Source organism: Nestor notabilis, unplaced genomic scaffold (genome assembly GCF_000696875.1).
Source record: "Nestor notabilis isolate BGI_N333 unplaced genomic scaffold, ASM69687v1 scaffold13074, whole genome shotgun sequence".
Taxonomy (NCBI): Eukaryota; Metazoa; Chordata; class Aves; order Psittaciformes; family Psittacidae; genus Nestor; species Nestor notabilis.
In genome coordinates this window covers 8,124-22,334 of record NW_009924344.1, presented here as the reverse complement: position 1 = coordinate 22,334, position 14,211 = coordinate 8,124, and the positions used below count along the sequence as shown (strand labels likewise).

Here is a 14,211-nt window from a genome sequence, read left to right as displayed (position 1 = left end):
ACATTGAGCCACTGACCACAACTCTTTGCATGCGGCCATCCAGCCAGTTCTTTATCCGCTGAGTGGTCCATCCATCAAATCGATGTCTCTCCAATTTACAGACAAGGATCTTGTGCAGGACAGTGTCGAACGCTTTGCACAAGTCCAGGTAGATGAGGTCAACTGCTCTGTCCATCAGTCCCGTAGCCCCATCATAGAAGGCCACCAAATTGGTCAGGCAGGATTTCCCCTTAGTGAAACCATGCTGGCTGTCACCAACCACCTCGCTGTTTTTCATGTGCCTCAGCATTCTTTCCAGGAGAATCTGCTCCAAGATTTTGCCAGGCACAGAGGTGAGACTGACTGGTCTGTAGTTCCCTGGGTCTGCCACCTTCCCCTTCTTGACAATGGGGGTTATATCACCCTTCTTCCAGTCATCAGGAACTTCACCTGACTGCCATGATTTTTCAAATATGATGGACAGTGATTTAGCAACTTCATTTGCCAGCTCCTTTGGGAAAACCAGGCTTTTCTGGTTTGGAGGGAAGGAGACTGAGGGGTGACCTCCTTGATCTCTTACAGCTTCTTGAGGAGGGGAAGTGGAGAGGGAAGTGCTGAGCTCTGGTCTCTGGTAACCTGTGACAAGACACATGGGACTGGTTCAAAGCTGCGCCAGGAGAGGTTTAAACTGCACATCAGGAAGCATTTCTTTACCAAGAGGGTGGTGAGAACAGGCTTCCTAAAGAGGTGGTCTGTGCCCCAAGCCTGTTAGTGTATAAGAGGCATTTGGACAATGCCCTTAACAACAGGCTTTAACTTTTGGTCAGCCATGAAGCAGGGCTGAAGTTGAAGTTGTTCTGAAGTTAAACAAGATGATTGTTGTAGATCCAACTGTAGATCCAATATTCTAACTGCAATACTCTATTTTCTGTATTATTTTCTAAATTCTCCAAAAGAATTCTCTTGGTCTGAAAAAGCTCAAGAGTGACTCATTGCATTACACTGCAATGTGATTTATTTTAAAATGAAATGTCAGAATTCCTGGAAAAGCCTCTGATTTCTTTCTTCCAGATTACAGCGACCACACGTCTACCTGCCAGTTCACCTTTATGGCCAACTGGTGCACCATAAAACAGGCTGCCATTTATTGGAGTCTCAGGTGGGGATAGTAACTATTTATAACATGAATGACTTTAAAGAGTACTGTAACCCATTTAGAATGTTTTAAAAGAGATGGCATTTAAACAGTCATTGCAAAGTAATTTGATTATGAATGTCTTAAGTTACTTGGAGCCAAAAGGTTGTGAATACAGTCTTTGATATCTTCATATCACGTAAAATTCCTCCCTGAAACTGAAATGCCAGAGAAATACCTTGCAACATTTTCCTTAAAATGGCTACCAAAATCTTAGAACACAAATATATTTTCAGTCTGTATGTGAGCAAATTGTACGTTGGTAAGTAAAACTCTGCCTATCCTTTTATGCATACAAAAATGTGGAAATGAGGAAATAAAATCAACTTTCTAGTATTCTGAAAACTAAGAAAACAAACCCTAAGCCACTTCATAGTTGCAAGGGTCTTGTAAGATGATGTAATGAATTAAGTATGATAGTTGAAAAGTTCAAGAGAAGGTTTATACATTGTATTGTGTTAGTCTGCATCAAGTTAATTGAGATTTTATAAAGATAATAGATTAAGCAATCAGTGGTTACATAGAAATTTTCTAAATGCATTGCCATTACTGTTAATTTATGCTTATTATTCCAGAACTGTACATTTTAGGCTGTATACTTTAAATTAATGCTTTACCTCTTATTAAAAATGCAAGAGAACCTGTTTGACTGAGGTCTCGTTTTAATTTTCAACTGAGGGGTTTTTTTCTTCTCTTTTTCTCCTTCAGAGTATTGTTACAGATCTAAGTTACACTGTTCGTTCCCCAATGCTCGATAAGTGGGAAGGAATTAAGCAGCTGAAAGCAGCCCTTTGGGCCTTGGTTAGTAACAGATTTACAAACTTCTTGCAATTGTTTGAGTTTTGTTATGACTCTTGATTCTGAAATACCTAAGCAAAATCCCATAAAATCATTAATTAGGGCTTTTGTCATAAAATGTGTGATTTTCTTATTTTTTTTTCCAAGTTGGTGCTCTGTATCCTGACTGAATTTTTAGTTGAAAGTGGTTCACTGCACCTTTTGTTCCCTTTTTCAATAGTCACTTTTTTCGTTTTTACTTTTTTAACAAATAAAAAGATGTAGCAACAATATTAGTATGGAACCAGTAGTTCCAAGTTGCTGTGGTCTGATTTCAAAGTATGTACTGTGGTGGTCCAAAATTCAGAGTTTCTGGAAGAGCTGGCTGACACTGATGAATGTGAATATATATGGCCATGACACTCCTGATACTTGGGACAGGCAAAAACCTAGTGTCTGCACCTGTCCAAGCTACACTGTTAAATTTGCTTTGCAATCTCGACTGTTCATTTGCATCTTTCCTGTCTTCCCCGAAGTTTGTTTTGGAACATTCGCCCAAGGTGGCTATCAGTGGAAAATACTGTAGGTATGTAATAAAACATCAGTGTAAGTGGGATGTAAAATGAGTAAACCAAGATCATACTACTGATTGCAGTAGAGTTGGTAAAATGAGAAATACGTAGTAGCTGATAGTGTAATGAGCCCTTTTTTGGATATGAAGGACTAGGAAATGCCAAAAAGGCTGCTCAAATGTCTAATTGCTTGGAGAAGATAGAGGTTGAAACTATACTATCAACAAATAAAAATGTCAAAGTACTGCAGATCATGTCAAAATCAAAACTTACTTGACAAACTTTTATTCCAGGGCAATATTGGATCATCAAATTGGGGTCTTAACTTGCTTCAAGAAGAGAATGTAATTCCTGATATAATGGCACTTGCCCAACATTGTGAAGTTCTCTCTGTTAGAGGGTATGTGTATCTGATTTATACATAAAATTTTCGGATGGTAATTGCCATAGGTTTTCAAATAGTTCTACATTATTCATATGAACATAGTTTTGCACTTACTTGGAAATAAGTTATTGATAATTGAACATTGATAACAGAGTATCAGTTGTGAAGTTCTGTAGGAGGTCTGAAAGAACATGCAGTAAGCAAATGAAACTCATGAAAAAAGATACATATTTCGACTTTTGTGAAAAATTAGATATTTGCCATTTATATCTCTGTAGGAATCAATTTATTATTCCATCATTTTTATTAAATAACTTTTTGAATCTTTAAAATTTGAATAGATGGTATTTTGCCTAATATTGCTACTGCGTTAGTGTTTGTCCTTTTATTTAAAAAATAAAAATAGGTACTTCTACTTCATGTAATAAGGCTCTTGTAATAATTAATTTTTATTTTTGAATAGTGTTTCGTTCTCAGATATTTTAGTGCATTTCTTAAGGTTCAATTGAGTTACAAATAAAAATGAACAAAAAGCTACTTGTCACTTTCATGAAGTTTCTGCTGAATTGTTTTGAAGCTGTTTCCTTTCAAAACAGAAACAAGTTTAGTTAAATTAGATACTATTATTGTTGCCTTTTTTCCCCCCCCCCTATGTATACATTAAATACAGAACCTGTGTCTACGTGCTTGGTCTAATAGCCAAAACTAAACAAGGATGTGACATTTTGAAGCATCACAACTGGGATGCTGTGAGACACAGTCGTAGACAGCCTTGGCCAGTGGTCCCTGATGATATGGAGCAGCTCTGCAATGAACTTTCCTCTATACCCAGCACTCTTAGCTTGAACTCTGAATCCACCAGTTCTAGGCACAACAGTGAAAGCGAATCTGCCCCTTCAAGTAAGTAGCAACAAAATAAAGAGACAACAACAAGAAAAACCCACCACAAAACAGCATTTTGGTGTTCTTACCAACACTGTGGCAGGGTGAGGTTTGGGCAAACAGTACAAAGGTGTTATTGCAAGGAGAATGCAAGCAAGGGGAGGGAATTATATGCATTCAGAGAGATGTAGACAAGTGAGAAGGAAGTCTTAGGCTTACATTTGATATAGAAGTAAGAAACTTTAATATAGTGGTAAATTACTAGTTTTTATGTCCAGTCATGGCAGCTTGCTGTAATACCCTGCAGAAATCTCCATGCTTTTGTAAAAAGATTACTTGGTTGTCCTCAAAGGAGTATTCTAGAATATAAATACATACATTCTCTGTGTGTATGCACACACAGAGAATATTAGTGTATTTAAACTCTTGTATATTTTGAGTATTTAATATGTTTTAATTTTGCTATGGCTATTCAGAATTTAAATCCAGAAATATACCATATTTAGATATAATGAAAGGAGCACATTGACTGTAGTCCTAGTAACTGGATATTTGCACTGAAATAAGATATTGTAGCTTTTCTTCTGAAGCAGTGAGACCTCCAGCTCAGGTACTCCTTTACGCTGGGTTAAAAAAAATGTTAAATTAAAATTGCAGTAGGTCAGTCTCCCACTTTGGGTTCTGTAGAATTGCTTACTTTTTTGCAACATAGTTACAAAGACATGTCCACTTCCAGTGACAAAGTCTCATATAATTGCAGGTATGTTCATCATGGAGGATGACCGTTTTGGTAGTACTTCCACTAGCACATTCTTCCTAGATATCACTGAAGATGCAGAACAAATATTTTATGACAGACCTGGACCTTCAAAGGACAAAGACCGTAGTCCCTTTCCTTTTTTTTCTTCTAGTAGGCTTGTGAAAAACCGCATTCTAAACTCTCTTACTCTCCCTAATAAAAAACACAGAAGTAGCAGTGATCCAAAAGCAGGAAAGCTGGCATCATCTGACAGTAAATCAGTCCTGAGGCGAAATCGTACAGTGACAGAACCTTCTGGTAGCATAGACTTTCCTGCTGGGGAAGAATTAAACCCTGTTTTCAGAGTTCCTAAAATCCAGACTTTACGATTAGAAACTTCTTTTGTTGGAAGTAAGCACATGGAAGATACTGATAGTACCCCAAGTATTGGTGAAAATGATCTGAAGCTGCCAAAAGGTCTTGGAAATGAAATTCACCGGGAAAACACAAGCAGAGAAAAGCTAATAGGAGATGGTACTACACAAACACATTTCAAGAGTCGTAGCTTAAGTTTTAATACAGATACCACAACAAGTGGTATAAGCTCAATGAGTTCTAGCCCTTCAAGAGAGACCGTAGGTGTGGACACTACAAATGTAGATACCGACTGTGGAAGTTTGAGTACTGTGGTAAGCACAAAAACAGTTAAACCAAGTCTCTGTTCAACACCACAGTCTAACCACCTGCCTATCTCGAAGTCCAACTCTGTATCTCTGGTACCACCAGGCTCTTCTCATACACTTCCTCGAAGAGCCCAGTCTCTTAAAGCTCCTTCTCTTGCTACAATAAAAAGTCTTGCTGACTATAACTTTAGCTACACAAGTTCTCGAGATGCCTTTGGCTATGCTACACTAAAACGCTTACAACAGCAGCGGATGCATCCTTCACTGTCTCACTCAGAAGCCCTGGCATCTCCAGCAAAGGACGTGCTGTTTACTGACACTATTACCATGAAGTCTGGCAGCCTGGATTCTCGGCTAACCCCAAGCCGGTAAGAGATTATAATGTGCTCATTCCTTACTTCTGAGCTGTAAGGGCAATTAAATAAGAGAAGTGTCTTTCTAGTACCATTTTTTTCTTCTCCCCCCCCAACTTCACCTAGAAGTGACAGTTGTTGCAAGATGATTCATAACTTAACTCGAAGCAGTATTAGTAGTAGGAGAATAATAGAATGAGAATTCTCAACTCTCTAAGTACTGTCAGAGAAGCCCGGCTTTTATAGCTGTGCTCAGCCCTTTCAGTGCTGTTAATGGCAAAGGAAAATGTTTCCTTTTATCACATTGGCTTCCTGTTTAACTTTTTTAGTATCTAAATGCAGTCACACTGCTAACATTGTGGAAGTTGCAATCACACAAAATAGCTCTGACTACACTACATGAGCAGTATTTCAGATGAGAATTTTCTCGATGCCATTCAGTGAGGGTTTAGGGGACAGACTCCTGCCAGTATGCTATATTCGTGTTCACTGAGGCCAGTGGTGAGATACTGGTACCACTGACAGGAATGTCAGTTTGGCTTCTTAGCTACAACAGAGCAAAGATTTTACTCACCGGATTATTTTTAGTTGGCAGTGTCACCTCTTTATTTTTGAGCAATATTAGGTGTTCTGAAGACTAATTAGAGAGTTACATAAGATACTAGCTGATGACATTGACACTGTTCCCAGCAACTACAGTCAGTGCTTAACAACTTTCTCTCTAATGCTCTTCTACCAGATTTTTCCTTTCAGATCATCTTTTAGCTAGTGCATTGGATTTTCACATTACTATTGAGAGGGAAAAGATACTTTATATCTCAGTTCTTAGCTAAACATCCTCTCAGGTGAGAGAAGTGGGAGAAGCTATTAGTACATTAGTCATCTGCTTACTGCACAGAACAGCAAGTCTCTGAACTGCACTCCGCATATCCAGCTGAGTGTATATGAGTGCCTGTTTATTACTATGCATTTTTGTCCTGATTAAGAGCAACATTCCTTTGTTGATGTTTTTGCATGATTCTGCGAAGATGGCATAAAAGAGAAGTATTTTTCCATTGGGTCAGTTAAGTTAGAACTAGACTGAATGTGATTAAGGGTGATTCAGTAGTTAAGCTGCATTATCCTGGAAATCAGAAGTGCTTTTTCTTTCTCTTGTCCCTGGCTTCCTGTACTAATGCAGGAACAAATTGGTGTCATTTCAGTGGTAGTGTACAGGTTCTGTTGTGGCTGTAGTAATGTACCATTCCTTGCAGTCATGCCTTTGATATGCAAAGCAGCCTTTCTGCTGTGGGCTTTCATCCTGAGACTGCACGCAATGTAATACTAGCAGTATTCCTGGTGTTCAGCTGTTCTTGGTCTCTTATATCAGTGGGTAGGCTCAGGGATTTGAGCTGGCCAGTTTTAACATTGAACTGAAACAGCTGGAGTGCTCGTAACTCAGAGAAGGTTTAAAAAATTGCAGACGTACTTATTACAAGAGATTGTCCAGTTGTGTTGGTTACTTAGATAATTGATTGGCGAGACTATGATATAACTACTACATGTGTTTTCTTACTGGTTACAGCTGGGTGTCTGCACTGAATAATTGTGGGGTTTTTTTAATTTCAGAGTATGTTACTACTTCCAGCTAAATATTGTCCCTAACTGCTGTTAAAGTAATAAATTGGAAGGAAATATTGTCCTTTTTCTCTGCCAAGCCTATTTTTGTGTCAGTCTTCAGAAAAATTTCTTTGATTCTTACTTCATTGACAAAGTCATGTGTTCTTAGCGAGTAGCAGCTATAAATTGTTTTGTTGGGGTTTTTTTTATGTTTCTAGTTCTTTTCAATCAAAAGGTTGAAAAGCTTATTTCTTTGCATAATTTATTTTGTGGGGCTAGATTTCCCACCTTTGTCTTTAAAGACCAACCAAAATGTTGATGTGTGTATCACAAATGCTGAGTGTGGCTTTCACCCAACCATCTGCCAGCATGCTTTCATAAAAACTTACCAGTGTTTATTTATCACTACTAATGATATATCTGTTAACTTTTCCAGGAAAAGCAGGGACAAATTTTAGGATTAGTACTTCTATATTTTGTTTTATGTTGAGAGTAATTGTAGAATGCTTTATTACCAAATAACTAATGCAATTGGTAATTTTAGGGGATTTAGTACCATAGAATCATTCAGGTTGAAAAAGACCCTTAAGATCCTCAAGTCCAACCAGAAAGCTAATACTACCAAGTCCATTGCTAAGACATGTCCCTGAGTAAACATCTACATGACATTTAAATACCTCCAGGGGTGATGACTCCACCACTTCCCTGGGCAGCCTCTTCCAATGCTTGACAACCCTTTCTGTGAAGAAATTTTTCCTAATACCCAGTGTAAGCCTCCCCTGCTCCAACTTTAAGCCATTTCCTCTTGTCCTTTTGAAATATGGCTTGACTTTTGTAGTAAGTCCACTTCTACTGTCATTAGCATTGGTCAGAATTGCTTAGTAGTAAGAAAACTATTGATATCCTATAATTTGTGTTCTGTGCATTCCCATTGCATAATAATCTCTTGAACCTTTTGTGTTCAAACCTCAATTTAATTTTTATCTCAGTATAAATCAGTTAACCTCTTAGGGATAAGAATACATTTTAATTGCCCATCTGAACCAGAAGACTGTAGAAAATTATTTCTAAAGCTGAAAAGAAGTCAAACGTACTTTACCTCCTAGTGTATAACAATTTACAGTAAAATAATTAAAATTTACTGTTCCTGAGGTGTCTTTTTACTCAGAAGCTTTAACCCAGTGCATATAGACCATCTACATGGGTTGATTGGCGGAAAACATTTACAGGTTTTTATCTTTAACAAGAAGTAAAATGACAGATGGCCCAATGAGAAATTTGCATCATCAGGATTCCGATCAGCACTGACAACTCCAGCCTCCTCTCTCCCATCCCATTTTCCTAACCTATTTCTTTGTTCCTCAGGCCGTTTATCACAGTCAGCTCTGCTCACTGCGCAGGTTCAAGTTTGTCCTTTGCGCATTCACCTTGAGCCAGTTCTTCCTCCATGCTCAGGTGACCTAATGGGTGACTCCTTTGAGTACAGGAAAAAATGTTCCTTGCTTTCATCGCTGGTGCTGTAGCAGGCTCAAAGTTTGCATTTGCAGGATGTGCCTGCTCAGCTTGGAGTTTCTGCGTATGCAGGGGAGATGCACTCAGTGTATAGGTACATTTCAAATATGGCAGTTAGCGGTTTTAGTATTTGCTGACTGTGTCTGGGCTGTAAACCTTTGAAGCCTAGCAAGTTGGAGAAAATGTGTGGTTTCGCAGGGTTGGCGGCCCCTCAAGCAGAAGTTTCATCCTGCCATTTTTCAAGTTCTTCTCCCAGGGCTTTCAAAAAAAAAAAATGTACCCCAGGAACGACCAATGCAATACAGCACGAGACAGAAAAGAGCAATGAGCCTATGGTTGTAATTTGACAGAGTAACAAGCTCTGGGTTCTGCATTGGAAAGATGAGAATAGTCTTTGTGTCAGCAGTCGTATGTGCCACAATGAGAAATGTACCGAGATTGTGAGTTGTTATTTCAATGTTGCAGGTTCATGAAAGCTTTAAGTTATGCTTCATTAGATAAAGAAGATCTGTTAAGTCCTATTAACCAAAACACACTTCAGCGTTCGTCTTCTGTTCGCTCGATGGTTTCTAATGCTACATATGGTAGCTCTGATGATTACATTGGCCTTGCTCTCCCAGTGGATATCAATGAAATATTTCAGGTATGTATGTGATAATTTACTGGAGTTACTTGCGTTTTCATACCGAAATGTAGTCAACTGTTGCATTTTCATCAGAATAGATTAGATCTAGAAAAATGGGGAAAAATGGATGTGGTAGTTTCAAGGAATGCCTTTTGGAGAACAAGAGGTTCTAACCCAGTTTACAGAAAATTGTTTTGTATTGGGCAAATAATGCCACAGACGAGGTTGGAGAGTGTTAAACAATGGTAGCATAAATAATGTCATAAGATCTTTAGTTGACATCAGCTTCTATACTAGAATTGGCATAGTCTGGACATTTGTTAACACCTCGTTAGCCAACTAATTGAAATGTTCATTGGGCAATAGGAAGTGATGTGCATAATCCCACAGTAAACTTCCTGCTACCATGACAATATTAGTTTGTTGTGTGCATATGTAGTCATAGTAGTAAATTATATGTCTTTACTTAACCTCACATATATATGTACATATGTATATATTTAGGTTAAAACAGATTATTTTAAGTGTCTTATCAATTGCCACCATCTTTCTATGTGGTTAAAACACATTCCCATCTCAAATTGATGCATCACAGGGTTTAATATTCTGTTACTTAATTATCAAAAGCAGAACATGGTCTATGTCAAAGGTAAATCAGTGGAATTCTTTGTCTTTAGTTTACTTAGTCTTTGTCTTTCAAACCCAAATAGTTTCTTACTAATCTCAAAATGTAATAAAGCTAAGGCAAAGTCAAGATTTGAGGTAAATTGTGACTTAACTCAAGATGTAGTTGACTAAACTACCTCTCATGGGCAACATTTTAGAGGTACTGTGTGGTTCTGCACTGCTCTCCCAAGATCTCCAGTTGTGTAGAGTGATCACGGACAGATCATTAGTATCCACTTCTGGGTCACGGGTTTCCTTACAGCCTGTCACCACTGTTTTAACATTCACTGACTGTTCGTAAACCTTGCTTAATAAATGTTCATTCACAAATGTATGTTTTTCTCATTGGCTTTCCTTTAGTACTCTTGAGCCCATTCTTAACTTCTCTAATCAGATCTTCTTCCTGAAGTAAGAAATGGACAACACTTTATTTCCTCATAAAATCTGTTCTTCCTTTATGTATGGCTATCACCTGTGCTAATTTTAATTTTCACTTGAATATTCCAGGTAAAAGAAACTCCATATTTCCAGAAGAAAACCACACCTCCATTTGATGACCATGGGGCTAAGGTGTTTGCAGCTGATGCAGGAGGTACTGCTTTTGTTCTTCTGCTATACCTTTCTGTTGTGTATTGATATAGGTTAGCTGTTGTCTTGCCTTCTAGTTAACTGGAACTTTACTACAAGCACTTTGAACACCCAAATAGACATACCTTAGTGACTTTTTAACTTGTGTGTTGCTGGTGCTATATATAAAGCTGACTTTCCAGGAAGTCTGTTTCTGTAGCTTGCTAAGTTTCAAAACTGTTCAAAATTGTATTTGTTGGTATTTTCCATTTAGGGAAGAGCATGTTACTATAGTGTCTTCAGCTTGTTTCTGCACTGTTGAGTCTTGTTTCTTCCTACTACAGGCAGGATTCTTCCTACTACTAAGTTACAGGGGTTTTTAATTGTGTTTCTGTGTTCATTGGTGCATATGTTGTTTAAACATTAGTATATTGTTGTACTGATCTTGTTTGACTCTGAAAATTGGTAATGTATTAGTGTCACATGGGTGTTACTAATGCTGACATAATTCAGGACTTAAGACACATCACCTTAAGTAAGTACGTACAGTATGTGTTTTTGGAGGTTGAATTATGTCCTTTGCCATGGTTCGTTACACATGATAAGCTGGGATTAAAATGTGATACCTGTTTCCCAAAGGCTAACAACCTTGGTATCTTAACCACTCAAAGTTTCTAATCTTCACACACACATACCTTCCCCAGGCTTAAAAGGGGAAATGTAATTGAAACAATGGTTGCTGGGTTTTGGATTTTTGCTGATATCTAATTGCGTGTCTACAGGTCTTCCATCAGGTACAAGTGATGTTGTCAAAAGCCCTTTTCAGATGCTCCGACAGCAAATCAGTCTCACAGAAATAATGAACACCAGCCGTTCAGATGCATCCCAGTTTTTAGAAAGTACAGAGGATACGGGGCTGCAGGAGCACACAGATGAGAACTGCCTTTACTGTGTCTGTGTTCAAATACTGGGTTATCAGCCTAGCAGTAAAGCAAACTCTTCATATGGTCGTACAGGTTAGTGTTCCTTGGGGGGAGATGTGATGAAACTGAAGGAAAATAGTGAACTTTGTTCATCTTGAAAATGTATTAATCTATGAGGGTTTTTCTTTTTTCTTACTGACTACTGGCCTTGAAATTAATTCTCCATAGTAAGCTCACTGTGCAACCAGTGGTATTTCTATGGTCATTTCCAGCTTTTTATTTCTAGTGGTGTCAGTGTGACTGGGTGCCTGCGTGATTTTTTTTAAATATTTCTAAGAGCTAATCAAAATACATAATTTGAAACCTCATTTAGGACTTAAACTCTGTGTCCTGGAATCTGGTGCTTGCTGTGAAGCTCATGAAAAGTCTGACTTCAAAGCAAGTCTGTACCATAAAACAAAACAAAGGAAATCCGAGGAATCTGCTAAAGTAGAGCTGTAATTCCTGGGATTTCATCATCTTCCTTTATATTTTGAGATTCAGATCAGATTCAGTATAATTTTTCATAACCTCCTCTGCGGAGCTTGCAACTACATGCCCGTTTGCAATCTCTAGTAGAAAGATAATCCAGTAATCGATACCTAATAGGAATAATCACAGTTATACAAGAGTGTTGCACACAAGCTAGTAGCACATCGAGTACTGTTGACAAAGGGGACAATATACAAAATGTGAGTAATGGCCCAGAGAGCAGAGTTTGAGCTTGAGTTTGGTATCAACAAGGGATAACAAATAAAATCCCAGCTGTAGTCTCCAAGTAGCGTTAAGGGGATTAGAGGTACGGCAGAGCCAGGCTCTTGTCAGGCACACAGCCAAAGGACGGGAGGGCAAGAACATGTTCTGTAGGAATAGAAATTCCTGTTGAACGTAAGGGGAAGGAACCTCTTTGCAGTGTAACATAACCTCATTTTGAGGTGAACCCTTCTTTAAGCAAGCGGTTGAACTCTGTGATCTGCAGGAGTCCCTTCAGACCTATGTTTTTCTGTGGTTGTTAACTGTGCACCAATTAGAAGTTTGGATATTTTATGTCTCTTTAAATCAAAAATACCAAAGGCTGTGGATAGTGAAACCTCACAGTAGAATCTTACTTGTCAAATCTTTCTGTTGATGAAGTCAACTTTCTGCAACACCTGCATTGTATGAACAAAAAAATATACATATGCAAAAGCATCTTTATTATGTTATGTAAAATACAGCACAGATATATCAATAAGAGCTCTATGTTTGGTGACACTTTCTAGGCTTCTATTAATGCCTAGAGATTATTGAGTTTGACTGTTTTCAGATTCAAACCAGTGATTTATAGACATTTTGAGTATGATTTGTCTGAAATCCAGCATCTAGTCTCCAGATGGTTTATATGCACAGTACTTCATGCATCAGTGTCTTGAATGCTTACCATTGTTGGAAAATAAGAAAAGCGCTTGAAGTGATAAAAACTGTGAATAACAAAGATGCAATATCATATTTATGTCAGATTTTTCAGACATTCCATATACTGACTGGTGTGGGCAGACCATACACAATCACTTAGATGTGCATTCCTCCAAATTTTCTGGAATTTCAGGCTGTAGTGATGCAGTATCCCATGGTTCAGCTAGCAGCACCAAGAGTACGGAACTTATGCTAGGTAAGTTTGGAAGCTTTTTGATTATTAAAGACTAACTCTGAAAGTACGTTTTAGGTGTCGCTTTTGCTATGAGACATTTCTGCAGGTTACTAAATCAAATAGCTCTGAGTTTCTGTAAAGAGAAGGACGTTCCTTTTTTCAGGCTTGTGTTTTATGGTTTGAATTACCGTAATTTCTTATGAAGTAGCTGCTTGCAAACTTCTGCAGCATCTGATAGGAACAGGGCAGGTAATCACCCAGTTTGCAACATGGTTTAGTGATAGAGACAGCACTGTAACTGAATCCTACAGGCTTTTCCATTTATGAAATGGTAGTTTACCTTATTAAGATATTTCTGTCTTAATTCCTGAAAACATTTTTTTTCCGAAGTTTTAATTTCAAATGAAGTATTTGTTGAAAGTTCAGAATACATACATAAAAGCATGTTTATGCGTTTATGGAATCCTAAACCAGACTTACATGGCATAAGATTAGCACAAAGATTATTTTGTTTAAAATCCATCCTGTTTAATTTATTTTTCCAGGAGTAAAATCAATCCCAGATGATACACCAGTGTGCAGAATACTTCTGCGGAAGGAAGTGTTACGTTTAGTCATCAATTTGAGTAGTTCAGTAGGAACTAAGGGCCATGAAACTGGGCTGCTGACGTAAGTTCAACACATTTCAGATGTTTTAGCAATTTGTTGTATGTATGCTCTTGAGGTTAATCACTATCCCAGAGATCTTACTCCTTAAAAAATTGTAAGCAGATATGATTGAATATAACATAAAGACTAAACAAAGAATTGTTCTTCTAATGTTTTTGCTCTGTCTTTAATTCTTACTCTTCCCCAGTTTTTTTAAAATCAGTAATTCAACTATAGTGATATTCTTTTAGATACACAGTGTATCACACATCTGAAAAAAACCCCACAAAAACAAAAAAAAAAAAAACCAAAACCCAACAGTAATTCATTTTTGTTATTTTGCCAAAAAATATATATCAGATAAGGAGAATAACAAACTGAAAGTAACTTCTTGAAAAACACAAATTTGCTTCGAGCAAGAATGCAACTACTGAAAT

The 14,211-nt window shown here is 37.7% G+C and overlaps 1 protein-coding gene across 1 annotated transcript in view; it reads left to right on the top strand.

Moving 5' to 3' along the window:
- Positions 1-1,050: 1,050 nt before the first annotated feature.
- The window catches only part of LOC104404191 (rapamycin-insensitive companion of mTOR-like), a gene marked incomplete at its 5' end in the record, with an annotated part of 14,444 nt that continues 1,283 nt past the window's right edge, over positions 1,051-14,211 (top strand). The window contains 10 exons of the mRNA XM_010012566.1: positions 1,051-1,138; positions 1,883-1,975; positions 2,817-2,923; positions 3,579-3,808; positions 4,551-5,580; positions 9,142-9,319; positions 10,475-10,559; positions 11,317-11,550; positions 12,995-13,147; positions 13,672-13,795. Coding sequence (XP_010010868.1) covers positions 1,051-1,138; positions 1,883-1,975; positions 2,817-2,923; positions 3,579-3,808; positions 4,551-5,580; positions 9,142-9,319; positions 10,475-10,559; positions 11,317-11,550; positions 12,995-13,147; positions 13,672-13,795 — 2,322 coding nt within the window. The remainder of the gene's footprint in view (positions 1,139-1,882; positions 1,976-2,816; positions 2,924-3,578; positions 3,809-4,550; positions 5,581-9,141; positions 9,320-10,474; positions 10,560-11,316; positions 11,551-12,994; positions 13,148-13,671; positions 13,796-14,211) is intronic.